Source organism: Hesperophylax consimilis, chromosome 28 (assembly GCF_061612785.1).
Source record: "Hesperophylax consimilis isolate HC1 chromosome 28, BYU_Hcon_1.0, whole genome shotgun sequence".
Taxonomy (NCBI): Eukaryota; Metazoa; Arthropoda; class Insecta; order Trichoptera; family Limnephilidae; genus Hesperophylax; species Hesperophylax consimilis.
The window spans coordinates 13,180,920-13,195,869 of NC_142863.1; the positions used below are offsets into that span (position 1 = coordinate 13,180,920).

Below are 14,950 nucleotides of genomic sequence, written 5' to 3' on the forward strand. Positions count from 1 at the left end.
ATATATAGATTATATGCAGTTGGCAATACTTTTGCAGAAATCGTAGATACAAGAAGGCCATAATAACATACTTCAAGATTATTAATAATTAAGGTTAGCATAATATTCTGCATTGAGTTTCTTTTTAAGTAATAGTTCCAATAAACTATTATGTATTACAAATATTTGTAAAAGCCCGTATGAGCGTTCATGGCTTACCATGATACTGTTTTCTGTTTTCCTAGGGATTTTTTTTACAAAATGGCCAATTTTATAAGTGCGATTACAATACTAAAAGCATGTTGTGTTAAATAAATTCCTTATCAACATATATTATTATCCTTGGGTATTTTCACTATGATTTAAAAAGCATTTGGGTGAGTGGTTGGTAAGCAAGGTGTAATTTTCCGGTTACGGTAATAAAGGTCATTAAACCAACTTATTTATTGTTGTAAGAGCAATATGGTAATTTACGTGTTCGTTAAATGGTGCATGGTGACAAATAAAACAACACTATGATAAGTAAAAGTCAAATAATGTTCTTATGCAATGTGTTGTATTTTTGTTTTATTTTATGCGATGCCGGGGTTTCACGCAGAGTTTAAAAAAATCTATTATAGACAGTAACCTTTCTCTCGCTTTGTAGGTCAAGTGTGCAAAATTTCATCAACCTCGAAATAAATCTGTAGATTTGTATACCAATCAAATCCATGCCACCCCCTCTACAAACAGAAAATCTTCCTTTTTCCAGTTCCCTTGCGTTACCCGGGCTTTACTTAGAGTTTTTAGAAATTTCGTGAATATAATGACCTTCCTCTTGCTTTGAAGATCAAGTCTGCAAAATTTCATTAAATTTCATAAACCTCGGAATAAAACTGTAGGTTTGCAAACAAATCAAATCCAGCAGAAGTTCTGGTAACGTAAAAGGTATGAGGGTTAGGTAGGAATCTAGGGATCAGTATATCCAGGAGTGACGAAAATAACAATATATCCCTCTCATAGCGGCGCAATGTGATGGGTCGAGAGACCGGTTGGAGAGGTCAAAGGGTCTCCCCAAACGTAACGAACCACTTGGGGTGACCTATGGCTGAGGTGTTGGTTATCCAATATATGGTTCCCGGGACGGCGGTACCCAAACCCACCTCTAAAATTGAAATTCGTTGATTTTAGTTTTGAAGTTTTGAGGTGCTAAGTTGAATAAATTAAATTCACTGTATGTTAACTTGTATACTGAATACTGAACTCTATCGTACTGTGTTGTTTATTTCCCCACCATGGGGGCGGGTAGACCCTGTTCCTGCATCTAGTAAGGTGACATTAATCCGGTGCGGCTGTCCCACGAACCACGGGTGCCTCCCCCGGCATCATGAGCGGGCCTGGGGAATGTTTGCGCGAGCCCGGTCCCCTTCCGTCCTGCCTCCGGTGACCTGAGGCTCACTTCATTCCCTAGGGTCTTTGGGAGTATCTCCCCCCCCTCCCCCCATTTACATTTCTTCGAGGGTACTCTCGGAAAACTGGCTAAGGGACGCGGGTGCTTGGGATCGTTGTGGCCAGGCCGCTTGACACGCTCATTCTTGCCGGGACTGCCCCGTGATAGTGGGGTAAACTGCCCTCGATACGCGGCTTGTATATTTTTATGTTACTAACAATCATGCATGCAGGGACATTGGAGGGTCTAGAATCGTTTTAAAATAAATTTAGCTTCTTTTTTAAAAAAAATTAGAGTCCTGGCGTGTGCGGCTAAGGAGGTTAAACAATCAGTTTCCTCACACAGCCGTCGGGAAAGGGTGGGTCCCCTCCAATGTATGTTAACTTACGAGAAGTGCATAATATTTAAGTCGTTGGTTGAACAATCGCATATAATATTGAACAAGCAAATATTATAATATATATATTTTTTTATTCATTTATTTATTCATTTATTTAACGCCCATAGGGCTTTTACATGTAGGTGGTACAATTTAAATGACAGTTTTGAAACATGAGAAAGAAATATTAAAAATAAAAGAACATAAATGAAAAAATACAGCGATTTGACTGGCTTACAAAAATATAACTTACATTTAGGAATAGTCTTTAAATAAGTCTTTTACGTAATCCACAAAATTCGCAAAGTTAATATTAAATATATCGACATCACCTAAGTATTGGTTTCCCATAGTGTGAAACTATGGAACTATGGAAACTATGGAATATGGAATGATTGTATTGGGGAGTTCGCAATGTAATTGCGCTTATGTGTGTTGCATTGGAATAGTGTATTTTGTCGTGTTGTTATTGTAGGTATTCGTATGTTTATGAGTTGCAGAAGTTCGCAACAGTCGAATTTAGAATCTTGAATTAAAAAGTTAAGTCGTTTATTTTACGCCTGTCTTCCAATGTGTGTATTTTTAGAGTATTTAATTAAAAATGATATTGTGAGTCTTCTAGTGGGATATTTAATTTAAAATTTATAAAACGTGGAAATTTTTTTTGTATTCGCTCAAAGTTATTAATGTGAATTTTGTAAGAGGGAGACCAAACTACTGAGTTGTAATTATGCTTCTAACTAGAGATATGTATAACAGTTTAATGGCTCAATATGTCACAACGTTATCATATAACATATTTTAAAGGCTAATAAAAGGTTTCTCATAACGTAATAAGTAATTTTTTTGAACAAGTAGTGATTTAGTGAAGAATTGTTACAGGAACATACATTTAAAAGCAATGTACTCAGTTGTACATGAAAGTGCTGTGTTATTGAAAGGTTAATGAAAGTGCTGCAAACAGTAAACTTAGTGCTAAATGTTTATAAATCTTATTAGACCGCCATAACAGCTACTTTTAATAAGGTTGTCATAATATGTTTTATAAAATCAATAAAAGTGCTACCCAAAATTAAATTAAAAGCTCTCAATCTGTATAATGCTTGAATATAACAGGTTTGATTGAGACAAAAAGAGTACTCTGGTGTTAATAAAAGTTCTGTGTAGAACATAAATACTACGTTTAAACGTTTTTAAATAGTGCCAAAAAAAATTTAACAGCTCTTTCACGTTTGAGTACTTTATACTCCAAAAACATGAATTGAATCAAGCAGGAAAAAGCGGTGATAAAGATTGACAAAAACAATAATCAAATCAACAAAAAAAGTGCTGATTATAAAAGGTGACATAAACAAATCGTGAATCATTAACAAAAAAAGGTTCCAAAAATACAAGTGATAGTTAGTAGGGTGTTAAAAACATAACTCATCGTGAAAAGTTTGGACAAATAAGGGTTACAGCATTATTGGATAACTCTCGATGATTTAGTGACCACCAAATACAGCTTTATGCGGTGTGAACTGCTGATAAAGCTGAAGGGGTTAAAATATTAACCCGGGTCAGATGAGGCCCGGGTTAAAAGGGTTAATTTATTGCACCGAATGTGTACGTTTATATTAACCCCTCGGAAATATTATTGTGTACATTAGTAAAGCCAAAGTGATTAGCGGAATATAAATCAGTATTTTCGGAAATACTCTGATAATGTTAGCGACAAATTAATTATATTTAAAAGATAATTTCAGTTAAATCTGGTTAAATCATAATTGTATACAAAACTTGTATCATTATCCGGCTTAATCTATTGTTATAGTTGATCGTTTAATTATGTCTGTTTTGAGACTGGTTTAAAACTATTTAAATACATCCGATGTTGAATTTGCATAATATTTTAATACAACTATATTGTTTTAATCTTTCATAATAAACATGATTTGTCATTTTAATCGTTCATTTTAATAATCTCCGTTTGACAAACAAATCGTTGTTAAATTATAACAAAATTACTTACTTTTTTCGAAAATAGGACGGACTAGGATTGAATTTGATAAAATAAAGCAATATAAACTTATTTTAGATTAAAAATAAATTAAATCTGTATTAATAGTTAAATTTTAGAGAGTATATTATTATTAGATATTTAATTGATGTTAGAAAGTATATAAGATGAATTAATGAAGAAAAAATCTCTGTATAAATCATTGCATATAATGAATTTAATAATAACAGACAAGTCAGTCATAAAAATACAAGCTTTACGTCTAAATAAATTTCGTACATATAAATAAACTTACAAAAATCAAAACAAAGAATAATAAATTGATGTTTAGAAAACACGTAATATTAATTTACAAGGAACAAATCAGTGAGAAAATCATCGCATGCAAATTGGTTAGAAATCTTTAACCTGCTATAATAATATAAATAACGAACGAATCAGTGAGATAATTGTAAACTTATAATTGGTTGAGATACTAACGTTATCATCAAAATACGAGATATAAAAAATTAGTTTTATCTAAATAAACTTATAAAAACAAAAACAATTAAAATTGGACATTAAGTGATTAAAATAATCAAGTTTTTTTTATTAAATGAGATTGTTTCTGAATCGGTAAACATGGCTACCTCAACCACAGAAACCAGTAAGACGTCAGCTTCTGTCGAGAGTCTGAAGATGTCCAGTAAAAACCCTTCGATCTGTTCCTCGAAGCGCGCAGCCTCCACGGAGAGTGTTTTGTCTGAGAAGAAGAGGGAGAACGCGGTAAAGGGCAGTAAGAAGGACCTGGCTGTAGATAAAAAGGAGACGAAGGTGCTGATAAAGGAAGAAGGAGTTGCGAGGTCGCCACCTGTTAAGAAGATAACTTCTGCTCCTCCAAACGCAAATCCTGATGTGTGTTTTGAGGTGAGTAATCATTTTTCTTATTAAAAAATTCTTTTGGTACAAGAGGGAAGCATTTAATTGTTGTTTTTTTCCGCAACTAAATATTAAAAATCTTTTGAAGCATTTTAAAATTCATTTAACAGCTGATTTAAGTCCCCTAGCGACCATTTTTTTCAGACTTCAGTTCAGACTCGACTTACTCGAAAACGATAGCTCAAATTAAAAAAAGTTATACTTCAAAATCGACTCCAAATGTGATGTAGATTCACTATTTTTTCCGTTTGTTGGTACTACGAGTTTCTGGACGCCTTTTATATAAATGAGAGTGTCTGTGTGTTTTTGTTTTTTTATTCAAATCTACAGCTATATTCCGAAATTGATAAAATTTCTCACACTTGACTTTCAATCAAAGAGAAAGGTCACGTTACACATAAGATTTCGAAAAACCACCCTATCTTATTTTTTCACCCCTTAAAGCAGATTAAAGCTCGGGTAACATCGGGTGCTTCATCTAGTTACGAATATAATGTACGAATCTCGCTATGTTTGAAGTATAACACTTAAAAAAATTTAACGCAAGGAGTAGGTACTACAAATAATTAATTTGTAAATTCTAATACGTCGTTAGGAAAATGTCTAAAGTTACGAGAAATATAATATTTATTGCGTTTTAAACAGTAATCTCTTAAAATCTGTATGAAAAACATAATACAATTTTAGGTTAATGTTTTTACAATTGCATCTATAGATTACAGTTATAAGTTGAACTATTTATTTTTGTAAAACTTAGACGTCTTCCTAATCATCCTTATAGAATTTACAGATAAATCCATTGTAATATTAATTGTTTGTATTAGAATTCTACAAAGTGGCGTCTGTGCCATACATATTTTACACTAGATAATCATGAGAAAGTATTGTTCTATTACCAGTGTATAAGAACGAACGTTCGATTGTGCAATCAGTACACTTGGATTCAGTACACCGTAGAGTGCAGTACATTACATCGAGTGCATTCAGTACATTGTGCAACGTTTAATTTATGCAGTAGCACCTTCGCTTGGATTACTGGGTGTGAGCTAGTGGCAGTTCATTATGGTGAACTGGCATGTTATAATATCATTTCAAAAACACAGCCTTCAAATACTACTCTTTTTGTATGTTTGTATTTAGTTATAAAATTACATTTTTAAATCTAATACAAACCTTTAAACTTATTTTTATTACATTAAGGACTCTTTAAAATACATCTAAAACTTATAATTTGTCGTATTTAGTCATAACCTACGAAAAGGAGCGAGAATTATCTGAAGCTTTTAATTTCCGAGCTTTTTGAAAGCCATAAAAAAAATTGATGTAAATCTAAGGATAGAATGAAATATAATTTTTTTCATGTGCTTGGGGTTAAAAACGAGGTTAATAAATACCTAACTAATTAACCTTCATGCCATTCCTAACCTAACCTAACCTAACTTAAGTAATCAATTAACCATCACGCTGCCGTTTCCCTGGAGAGGTAATCATAAAATATTGTGAAACAACTAGTTCTTGGTAAACGATCATTGCCTATTATTTTTCTGTTATTCAATTTATACCCTAACTATGTAATGACTGCGAGATTGACATTTGCCACACGAGAACGGGTCGCTTCTACGACTTGCTATGTGTTCAACACCTCGGCTGTAGAATAATTTGTCGGCTTATGTTTTTTCTCTATCACAAAACATGGGTCTTTTCAAATCTCTGATTCCCTCTTTTCTTTCTTCAGAAATAATCTCCCCACAGTTTCCCCAAGGATGACATACACATATATCAAAGGAAAGTTATTTATCTTAAGGCCCTGTATGTGAAATAAAAATTTATACTTGCAGACTCTCGACATGACCCGACTCAAGTAGGTATTTGACACACTTGATCTTGACATGTTCTTGCTCGGGCGTTCCCAAATTCTTCTTTCATACACTTTCGCGTTATATTCGAGTATTATTATTAGTATATATTTATTTTTTACATTAACTACAACAGGCCATCTTTAGGTATGTCATCTTTGGGGATGATGTGTGGGTCATGTAAATCGTTATACAGCTGAGCTGTTGAACTCAAGAACGAGTTAAAATTACCCGTTATTGTGTGACAAAATTTCAACCGTGTAGAAATGTTGGGCGCGGGTTTAGCGTGTTTTCCGACTATGCACCGGTACAGAAGGGATCAATAAAGTACTCATAGCATCTTCCATTGAAATTCCGGTAGAACAAGTGACGCCTGTGCTCAAATATTGCATTGAGTTTGTTAATATATCAAAAGAACGGCCGTTTTTTTTCAAAATTACTTGGTTTTATCAAGTATTTTGGGCTCCAATCCAGAGGTGGCTGCCAAAATCAACATTATCTTAATTACACAAACACAAACCTTGCATTATCTTAATTACACATAAACAAACCTTGCATTATCTTAATTGCACGTATAGAAATCTTGCATTATCTTAATTACACATATAGAAACCTTGCATTATCTTTATTACACGTACACAAACCTTGCATTATTTCCGGACATCTATATTTAATTAATAAAATTTACCAATACTTTATGCAAAATGCTAAATTATAGGGAACACCTTTTTCCAAAAATCTTTTGTAATTTTTAGGGCTGTGAATAACCAAACTGCGCCAAACGAAAGCTCAAATTAGCGATTCAAATAGCGCAGCATGATTTTGTATTTTTCCCACCCAAATCAATCGCCTCCATCTAAGATTAATGTAGCCTTTCCACTGCATATTAGCATTCTAAATGTGAACTTGCCGATGGTATAAAATATACTAGATAAGGCCTACTGACAAGTACTTACTTGGTTCCCGACCTTAGCTTTCCCAAATCGTTCCCCTCTTTCAACCTCACCATCGGCTTCTAATTGCTGAGGATCATGACCCTAACTTCAATTTCCATGGTAGACAAGGCTCTCGACTCCTCGTGGTTCTTGTGCTGCGTGGAGAGCCAAGAACACTGACGCTACGTACTGACGCCAGTGATACATGGTCACTGCAGCTTATTGGAGACCTTTTTCTTCTTCCTTCCAATTGCCAGTTACAATTAATTTCTCCAATTTGGAGTCCTCAGTTTGACCAGCAACTAGTTGAAAATTATATTTGCTAGATAGTCCATTTTCTCCATCTTTTTCACTTCCCACTCTTTTCAGCATCACAGCGTACTCTAATTGATGATTTTATAGTACTGCTGGTTTTGGGCACTGCAGTTTACACTTGTGCCGTGTTCATATAAAAAAATAATAATTTCAAATGGGCTCAATGATTGAAGACTGCCAACCTAGCGACCATATATATCTATATATTGGTAACCGGATAAATCATCACAATGATAATTCATCACATATTTAAAAAGTTATATAAAGTCATGGAAAGTGATGAAACAAAAACTTTATTAACTGGGTTATGTAGGTTAGGTTAGGTTAGGTTAAAAAAAAAAATTTTCATCGATCTAATGACTTTATATCACTTTTTAAAAGTGTGTTGAATTGTCACTGTGTTCAGTTATCATTGAACCCTATATATTATATGGCTTAGTTTTTCATACAAATCTACAGTTTTATTCCGAGATTGATGAAATTTCCACACTTGACCTTCAAAACAAGAAAAAGGTGACTGTCTACAAGAGATTTCTAAAAACCACCCCATCCCCTTTTCCCACTCTCTTAAAGCAGAATTTTCATGCTTCTTGATGAAATTTTTCACCAACAAAGCCTTTCCTATAAAATAAAATTTATAGTTTACAGGTGAAAAAATATAATAAGCAGTAATTGTTGATTGAAGTACTAGTACATATTGAATTATTTGGCTATTGGAAATAAGCCGACGTAGCTCAGTGGTCCAGAGCATCTGACCGGACATCAGGAGGATCATTTACTCGGGAGATATTTTCAATTCATATCGAAATACCAGGCGACTAATTATTGCTTATAATAATTTGTTTTCCTTTGTGCTACGCATAAAAAAACTTGTCTTATAAACATTAGTCTATCAATTAAAAATTTTAATAAACAAGATTAAAAAATGGACGCTTAGATAGTATTGGCATTTAATCTTCCCAACATTCCTTCTATTGATATGCTCACAACTAACAAAGTGACCAGCTCAGGCAAGGGGGATCCGTCGAAGCCAAATTCAAGATAGCCCCTCAGAAGCTGGGTGTAATGTATAGGGCCTGCGCTGCAAATAGTCCACAATCGCTAAGTTGATAAATTCGACCACAACATCCCCAAAATAACTGAAAATATCCCCTTGAATCTCGGTGGTCCGATTGATAAATTCCGCTGCCTTAATAAACTGATTGCAATATTTAGATCAAAAGAGCCTGACTCCGAGAATGCTCTGAGGAGCTAGAACTGATCCCTTCGGCACCGGTGCATAGTCCTGAAACACGCCAAACGCGCGCCCAACATTTGAACACGGTTGACATTATTTATCACACGAGAACGGATATTTTCTACAACTCGTTCTTGAGTTCAACAGTTCGGCCGTGGAACAATTTCAGTCCTCTATGTTTCCTTCTTCCTACAACTTGGGTCTCTTCAAGAACCATGTTCAATCCTTCCTATCCTCTAAAAGGTATCTATCCTCAAAAATCCCTCCACTCAGTATCCTCAAAAGAAATTATTTCCCTCGGGATATCTTATGTGAAAAATACTTGAGCGAGAATAACAGAAAAACGAGGAAACTACAGGGTTTTCCAATGATAGGTGTTATTTTGATATTCAATCGTAAAATATCAATGGTTTCGTTGCTTGTGTGGCACGTAGCGCCATTTGTACATGTACATGTTGGGTAGGCAGAGAACGTATTATAGCTCGATTATTGTTAAATATTAAAATACAGGGTTTTCTAATAAGAGCTGTTATTTTGAATATCCCGCTATTTCGGTAGTTGTTAATTTTAAAGCTGTCATTTTTTGACATTTGACAAGTAAAAACTACGCCATTGATAAAAATGGAACAATACATGCTTCAACAACGCATTGAAATTATTAAAATTCACTTGAGTGAATCAAATGCAAATCATCTTGAGTGATTTCCACCTCGGTGGCTTCGTCAACAAGCAAAATTGTCACATCTGGGGCTCGAAAAACCCAAGATTTTTTCTGGAAAAACTTTTGTTTCCTCAACGTGTGACTTTTTTTACGGTTTATGGTCCGGCGGAGTCGTTGAACTTTACTTTTTCAAAAATGAGGCTGGAGCAACAGTTACGGTGAATGGATTGCGCTATTGAAAGATGATTAATGATTTTTTATGGCCGAAATTGGATGGTATTGATTTGGACAACGTTTACTTTTAACAAGACGGCACTACGTGCCATACGAGCAACGAAACCATTGATCTTTTTTTTTATTTTTTTTATAGTGAATACCTCACAAGAGTCCCAACTGCTCCCGTCTGGAGCCAGTGAGACTATGGCATCCCCAATTGGGGGATGTTGTGAGGCTGAAGGTAAGTGGGGAATGGAAAGAGGAAGGTGGGGAAGTACCTGGCTATTCAGATCTAGTCACTAAACACGGCTAAAGTCATTTGGAGCAACGTTTCAATTCTGAATGGTGGTCTTACACCAGGGCGATACTGGTAGTATCTTCCACTCTGGAACGTGCCGCAAATATACTATATATTATTTTAATTAATTAATTGTGAAATAACACAAATTAATCAAATAAAATTTATTTGCGCACGCCGGGTTCGAACCCGCGACCTTCGGAATGGCAGTCCAATACGTTACCACTGGACTATGCCGGCCGTCTACGATTGAATATCAAAATAACACTTTTTATTGGAAAACCCTGTATAAGTTAATGTGGCATTTGAATGTGAGTATGGCAGTTCAAACTCTCTGCAAAGAAACGGCACAGTTTGATTTTTAGAATTAATTTCCGAGCAGAAATTCATAAAGTCCATCTAGTTTAAATTTTTCCGTTGGATCTCAGTGTACTCCAAGCGATTGGCTCGGGTTATGTTTTCGCTTTGAAGCCCACAACGTTAGGGGGAGTAATTCTAGGCCAATAGAAAACAAACATTCTGCTTTAATTATTATGGCTGGATTTTCTAGTCGAAGTTTCAATGCAATAAAGGTGAAGGCTTCTAGAGGAGAAAACATGAAAATAATTGAAGCAATTAACTAACGATCGCGCTGTTTACATGTTGGGTAGGCAGAGAACGTATTATAGCTCGATTATTGTTAAATATTAAAATACAGGGTTTTCTAATAAGAGGTGTTATTTTGAATAGCCCGCTATTTCGGTAAATGTTACTTTTGAAGCTGTCATTTTTTAACATTTGACAAGTAGAAACTACGCCATTAATAAAAATGGAACGATACAAGCTTCAACAACGCATTGAAATTATTAAAATTCACTTGAGTGAATCTGGCGAGTCATTGGACTTACTTTTTCGAAAATGAGGCTGGAGCAACAGTTACGGTGAATGGATTGCGCTATCGATAGATGATTAATGATTTTTTATGGCCGGAATTGGATGGTATTGATCTGGACAACGTTCACTTTCAACAAGATGGCGCTACGTGCCACACAAGCAACAAAACCATTGATCCTTTACGATTGAATATCAAAATAACACCTCTTATTGGAAAACCCTGTATTGCCCGAGTATATCTTAAAATGATCACTTTGAGAGCCCTGATATTTTAATGTTGATTCCTTTTCATGTGACAAATGTACAACGGTTTCGGGCTACAATTCTGTTATAAATAGATTACACACCATTGGTAACTATTATGCTATGTTAGCTGATGTTTTTAATATGCCTCTGTTGAAATATAAACTTGTACTGATTAAATATTTTAACAGTACATACATATATTTTACTATGACTGTCAATAACTATCATGTACGAGTATGTAAATTACACTTAAAGACACAAAAAGCTATAATAAAAACACATAAATTTGTGTTTATTATAAATTATGATGAGCCACAAAGTGAATGCTTTTTACAATTACACAAAAACCTGTTCATTGCTACCTTACAAAAATTGCCATGATTTTAGGCTTCCTAAAACATGTCAAGAACTCAAAATAACTATTTACGTGAGTTTTAAAATGTTCAACAAACTAACTCCCTTTATGTAATGGAAGCTAAAAGCCATTTTCAACCACTTCAAGGAGAATTTTAATACTTCTTGATGAAATTTTGAACACCGGTGTGCAAAATAAGAGAAATATTATTAATAAAATAAAATAAAATACTTTTTGTTTTAAAACGACGAGTTTTTAATAATTTTTAATTTTTATTCGCTTTACTCAAGCATCTTCAGGGTACAAATTATTACTAGAATAAGTGATTGCTTTCTACAATAATAGAAATATTATTACTGTTTACATCTGTTTTTGAAAAACTCTGAGTGAAACCGGGCAATGCCGGGAACTTCAACTAGTACTTGATATAAAATGTCTAATTTTATAACTAAGGACGGGTTGTTTCGGACAATTAGAACAATCCATCAAATTTCAACGTTCGTTTTCTGGTTCTGTGAAAGTCCTATCCAAGTTATGCCATTTTATCATTATAGGCTAGTTTGCTTGACAGAACTGAAATAAAAACAGAACTTGATAAATTCTTTCAAAGAACTTGAAAATGAACGTTTAAATTTTATAAGTTGTTCAAATTCTCCCAAATAACTTGTCCTAAAAAGTATACTGCGAAATAAAATAAAAATATTCAGAGTGGAATGTTTTCCTATTTATTATCGCCATGGTGAAAGACCAACATTCAGAATCTAAAAGCATCTTTAAATGTTTGGTGACCAGATCTGAATATCCAGATACATCCCAACCTTCCTCTGCCCCCTCGCCTTCCCAGTTCCCTCCCTTCATCCTCACAACATACCCCTATTGGGATGACACAGGCTCCAGACAAATTATCATGAGAGATTATCATTTTTTTCGCTTTGTGTCCCGTCTAAATCTACATCAACACGAGGGTGTTGACTATTGGTTTGAATTCCCGGCAAATCAGTTCCAATTTTGAAAATGGCAATTCAAATAATTTTCTTTAAAAATATTATATTACAGGTACTTTGTCGATATATATAGTATTTTAAATTAAGCCGCTATCAATAACAACCCTTAAGTAGATGGCGATAAGGTTTAAATTCCCGCTTAACACCATCCGCCTGTTTTGATTTATGCAAGAAAAAAACATGGCCAAAAAGTGCCTTTTATTTTATTTTTTGAATGTTCAGACATAAATATTATTTTTTGGATCATTTCATAAATAACTTAATTGGCCACATTACACAATAAAATTATAACAGAAAATCGTTTCGTAAGTAGGAGATTTTGAACTTTAAATCAGTTTTCATATAAAGACTTATCTAAAAAATACTCGATTATTTCAAAGGCCAAGATGTATTCTACTCGCAGTATTTAATTAAAGCATCTGAAACATTTCTAGGCGACCAAATTTTCAAACCAAAAACATATGATTTTGCATTATTACGTATGGCATCGCCTTAAATTCAATGCAAAGATCTAGAATTCATTAATTCGGAGTTACAGACGGATGCGCATCCGATATTATTATTTTTGGTTAGTATTTTATTATTAATTGGGTATTGTTTCATAGTGTTTTCAGACAAACGAAGTTTTCATTTCCGTAAGTCTAGACTTAAACTTTATTGAACGCCTGTGGGTCTTTTACAAACAATACATGTTGAACAATAAGTTAATTAATTAGGTATTGGTACATTAGTTAGTTACAAATTACAAAATAATGGTATACACTGAAAACCATAGAAATTCATGTCAGATATATTCAAAACCTTTCCATCCTACATCAAAGCAAAAGGTTTCCGTCCTGACGGAGAAGTTTTGCTTTGATGTAGGATGAAAAGGTATTGATGCATGTTGCAGGACGGAAACCTTTTGCTTTGATGTAGGGTGGAAAGGTTTTGATGCATGTTGCAGGACGGAGAAGTTTTGCTTTGATTTAGGATGAAAAGGTTTTGATGCATATTGCAGGACGGAAACCTTTTGCTTTGATGTAGGATGGAAAGGTTTTGATGCATGTTGCAGGACGGAGAAGTTTTGCTTTGATGTAGGATGAAAAGGTTTTGATGCATGTTGCAGGACGGAAACTTTTTGCTTTGGTGTAGGATGGAAAAGTTTTGATGCAAGTTGTAGGACGGAGAAGTTTTGCTTTAATGTAGGATGGAAAGGTTTTGATGCATGTGCAGGACGGAGAGGTTTTTAAAACGCACTACTTGTGACTTATGCAAATAAATTGTGCTATGGTTGTCACACCGGAAAAGATGGTGGAATGAAGTGGATTTAACAGTGACACGGATATTTTGCGCTTAACGTTTGATGACAGTCCAGTCTATAAAATTATTCAATACCTTCTTTTAAAAGTATAACAATATCATTTATATTGTTTTTTCGGGTAGAAACGGTTTTAAGAAAGGTTTTTAGAAAGTTTTAGACTTTACACAAATTTTCAAATCAAATAACTGCAACATTCCTCTTGTTTTGAAGGTTAAGTGTGCAAAATTTCATCAATCTCGGAATAAAACTGTAGATTTGTATAAAAACTAAATCCGGTGTCCGTCAGGCGGCCGCCCGCTCGACACAGACGCTCTACTTTATACATGGTGTCCGGGGATAAAGTGCGCTACCTTTAGGGGGTGATTCTAACGTTTTAAGGTAGTTTTTAGGTAAGAAATATGAATTTTTTGTATGGGAAAATAAATATTCTTCTATGAAAAAATATGTTTGCATTGGAAAAAAAATAGAATTTCGACAAATAATTTATTGTCGTTATTTATCTTTTTTAATTCTCTTGGGAATATGTAGCATGTAGTATCACCTGCCAAAGTTAACCCACTTTACCCCCGGACACCATGTATATATCTTAGATATATATGTACAGGATGTTAAGCACATTCTTGACTTACTTTAAAGAGTGATTCCTGACATTCTTTGCAGTAATAATGTGAAATGTAATTTTGGTCTCCGGCCTACGAAATTAGACCTTCATGCTGTTTTGAAGATCAAGTGTGCAAAATTTCATTGATCTTGGAATAATACTGGAGATTTGGTATAAAAATCACACAAACGTGGTCCGGCTGTCAGCCATCACAGACGATCTTCTTTACATAAGTAAATTTATTAAACAAATAATGGGGAGATATTGCTTATACGGTGTTTACTCTAATATAATCCATCACTCATAAACGTCACTTACATATCGTCATTTTCCTCCATGCGTATGT

General features: G+C 34.2%; 1 protein-coding gene across 2 annotated transcripts in view; it reads left to right on the forward strand.

The window, feature by feature from the left end:
• LOC149410200 (inactive dipeptidyl peptidase 10) overlaps nt 1–14,950 on the forward strand; it is a 602,511-nt gene that overhangs the window by 319,544 nt on the left and 268,017 nt on the right. The window contains exon 1 of one of the 2 annotated variants that reach the window (XM_089649018.1): nt 4,002–4,692. The exons of the other annotated variant lie outside the window; for it this stretch is intronic. Coding sequence (XP_089505144.1) covers nt 4,408–4,692 — 285 coding nt within the window. The 5' untranslated portion in view covers nt 4,002–4,407. Of the gene's footprint in view, nt 1–4,001; nt 4,693–14,950 lie in introns of those variants that run through there. 2 annotated transcript variants of the gene reach the window in all.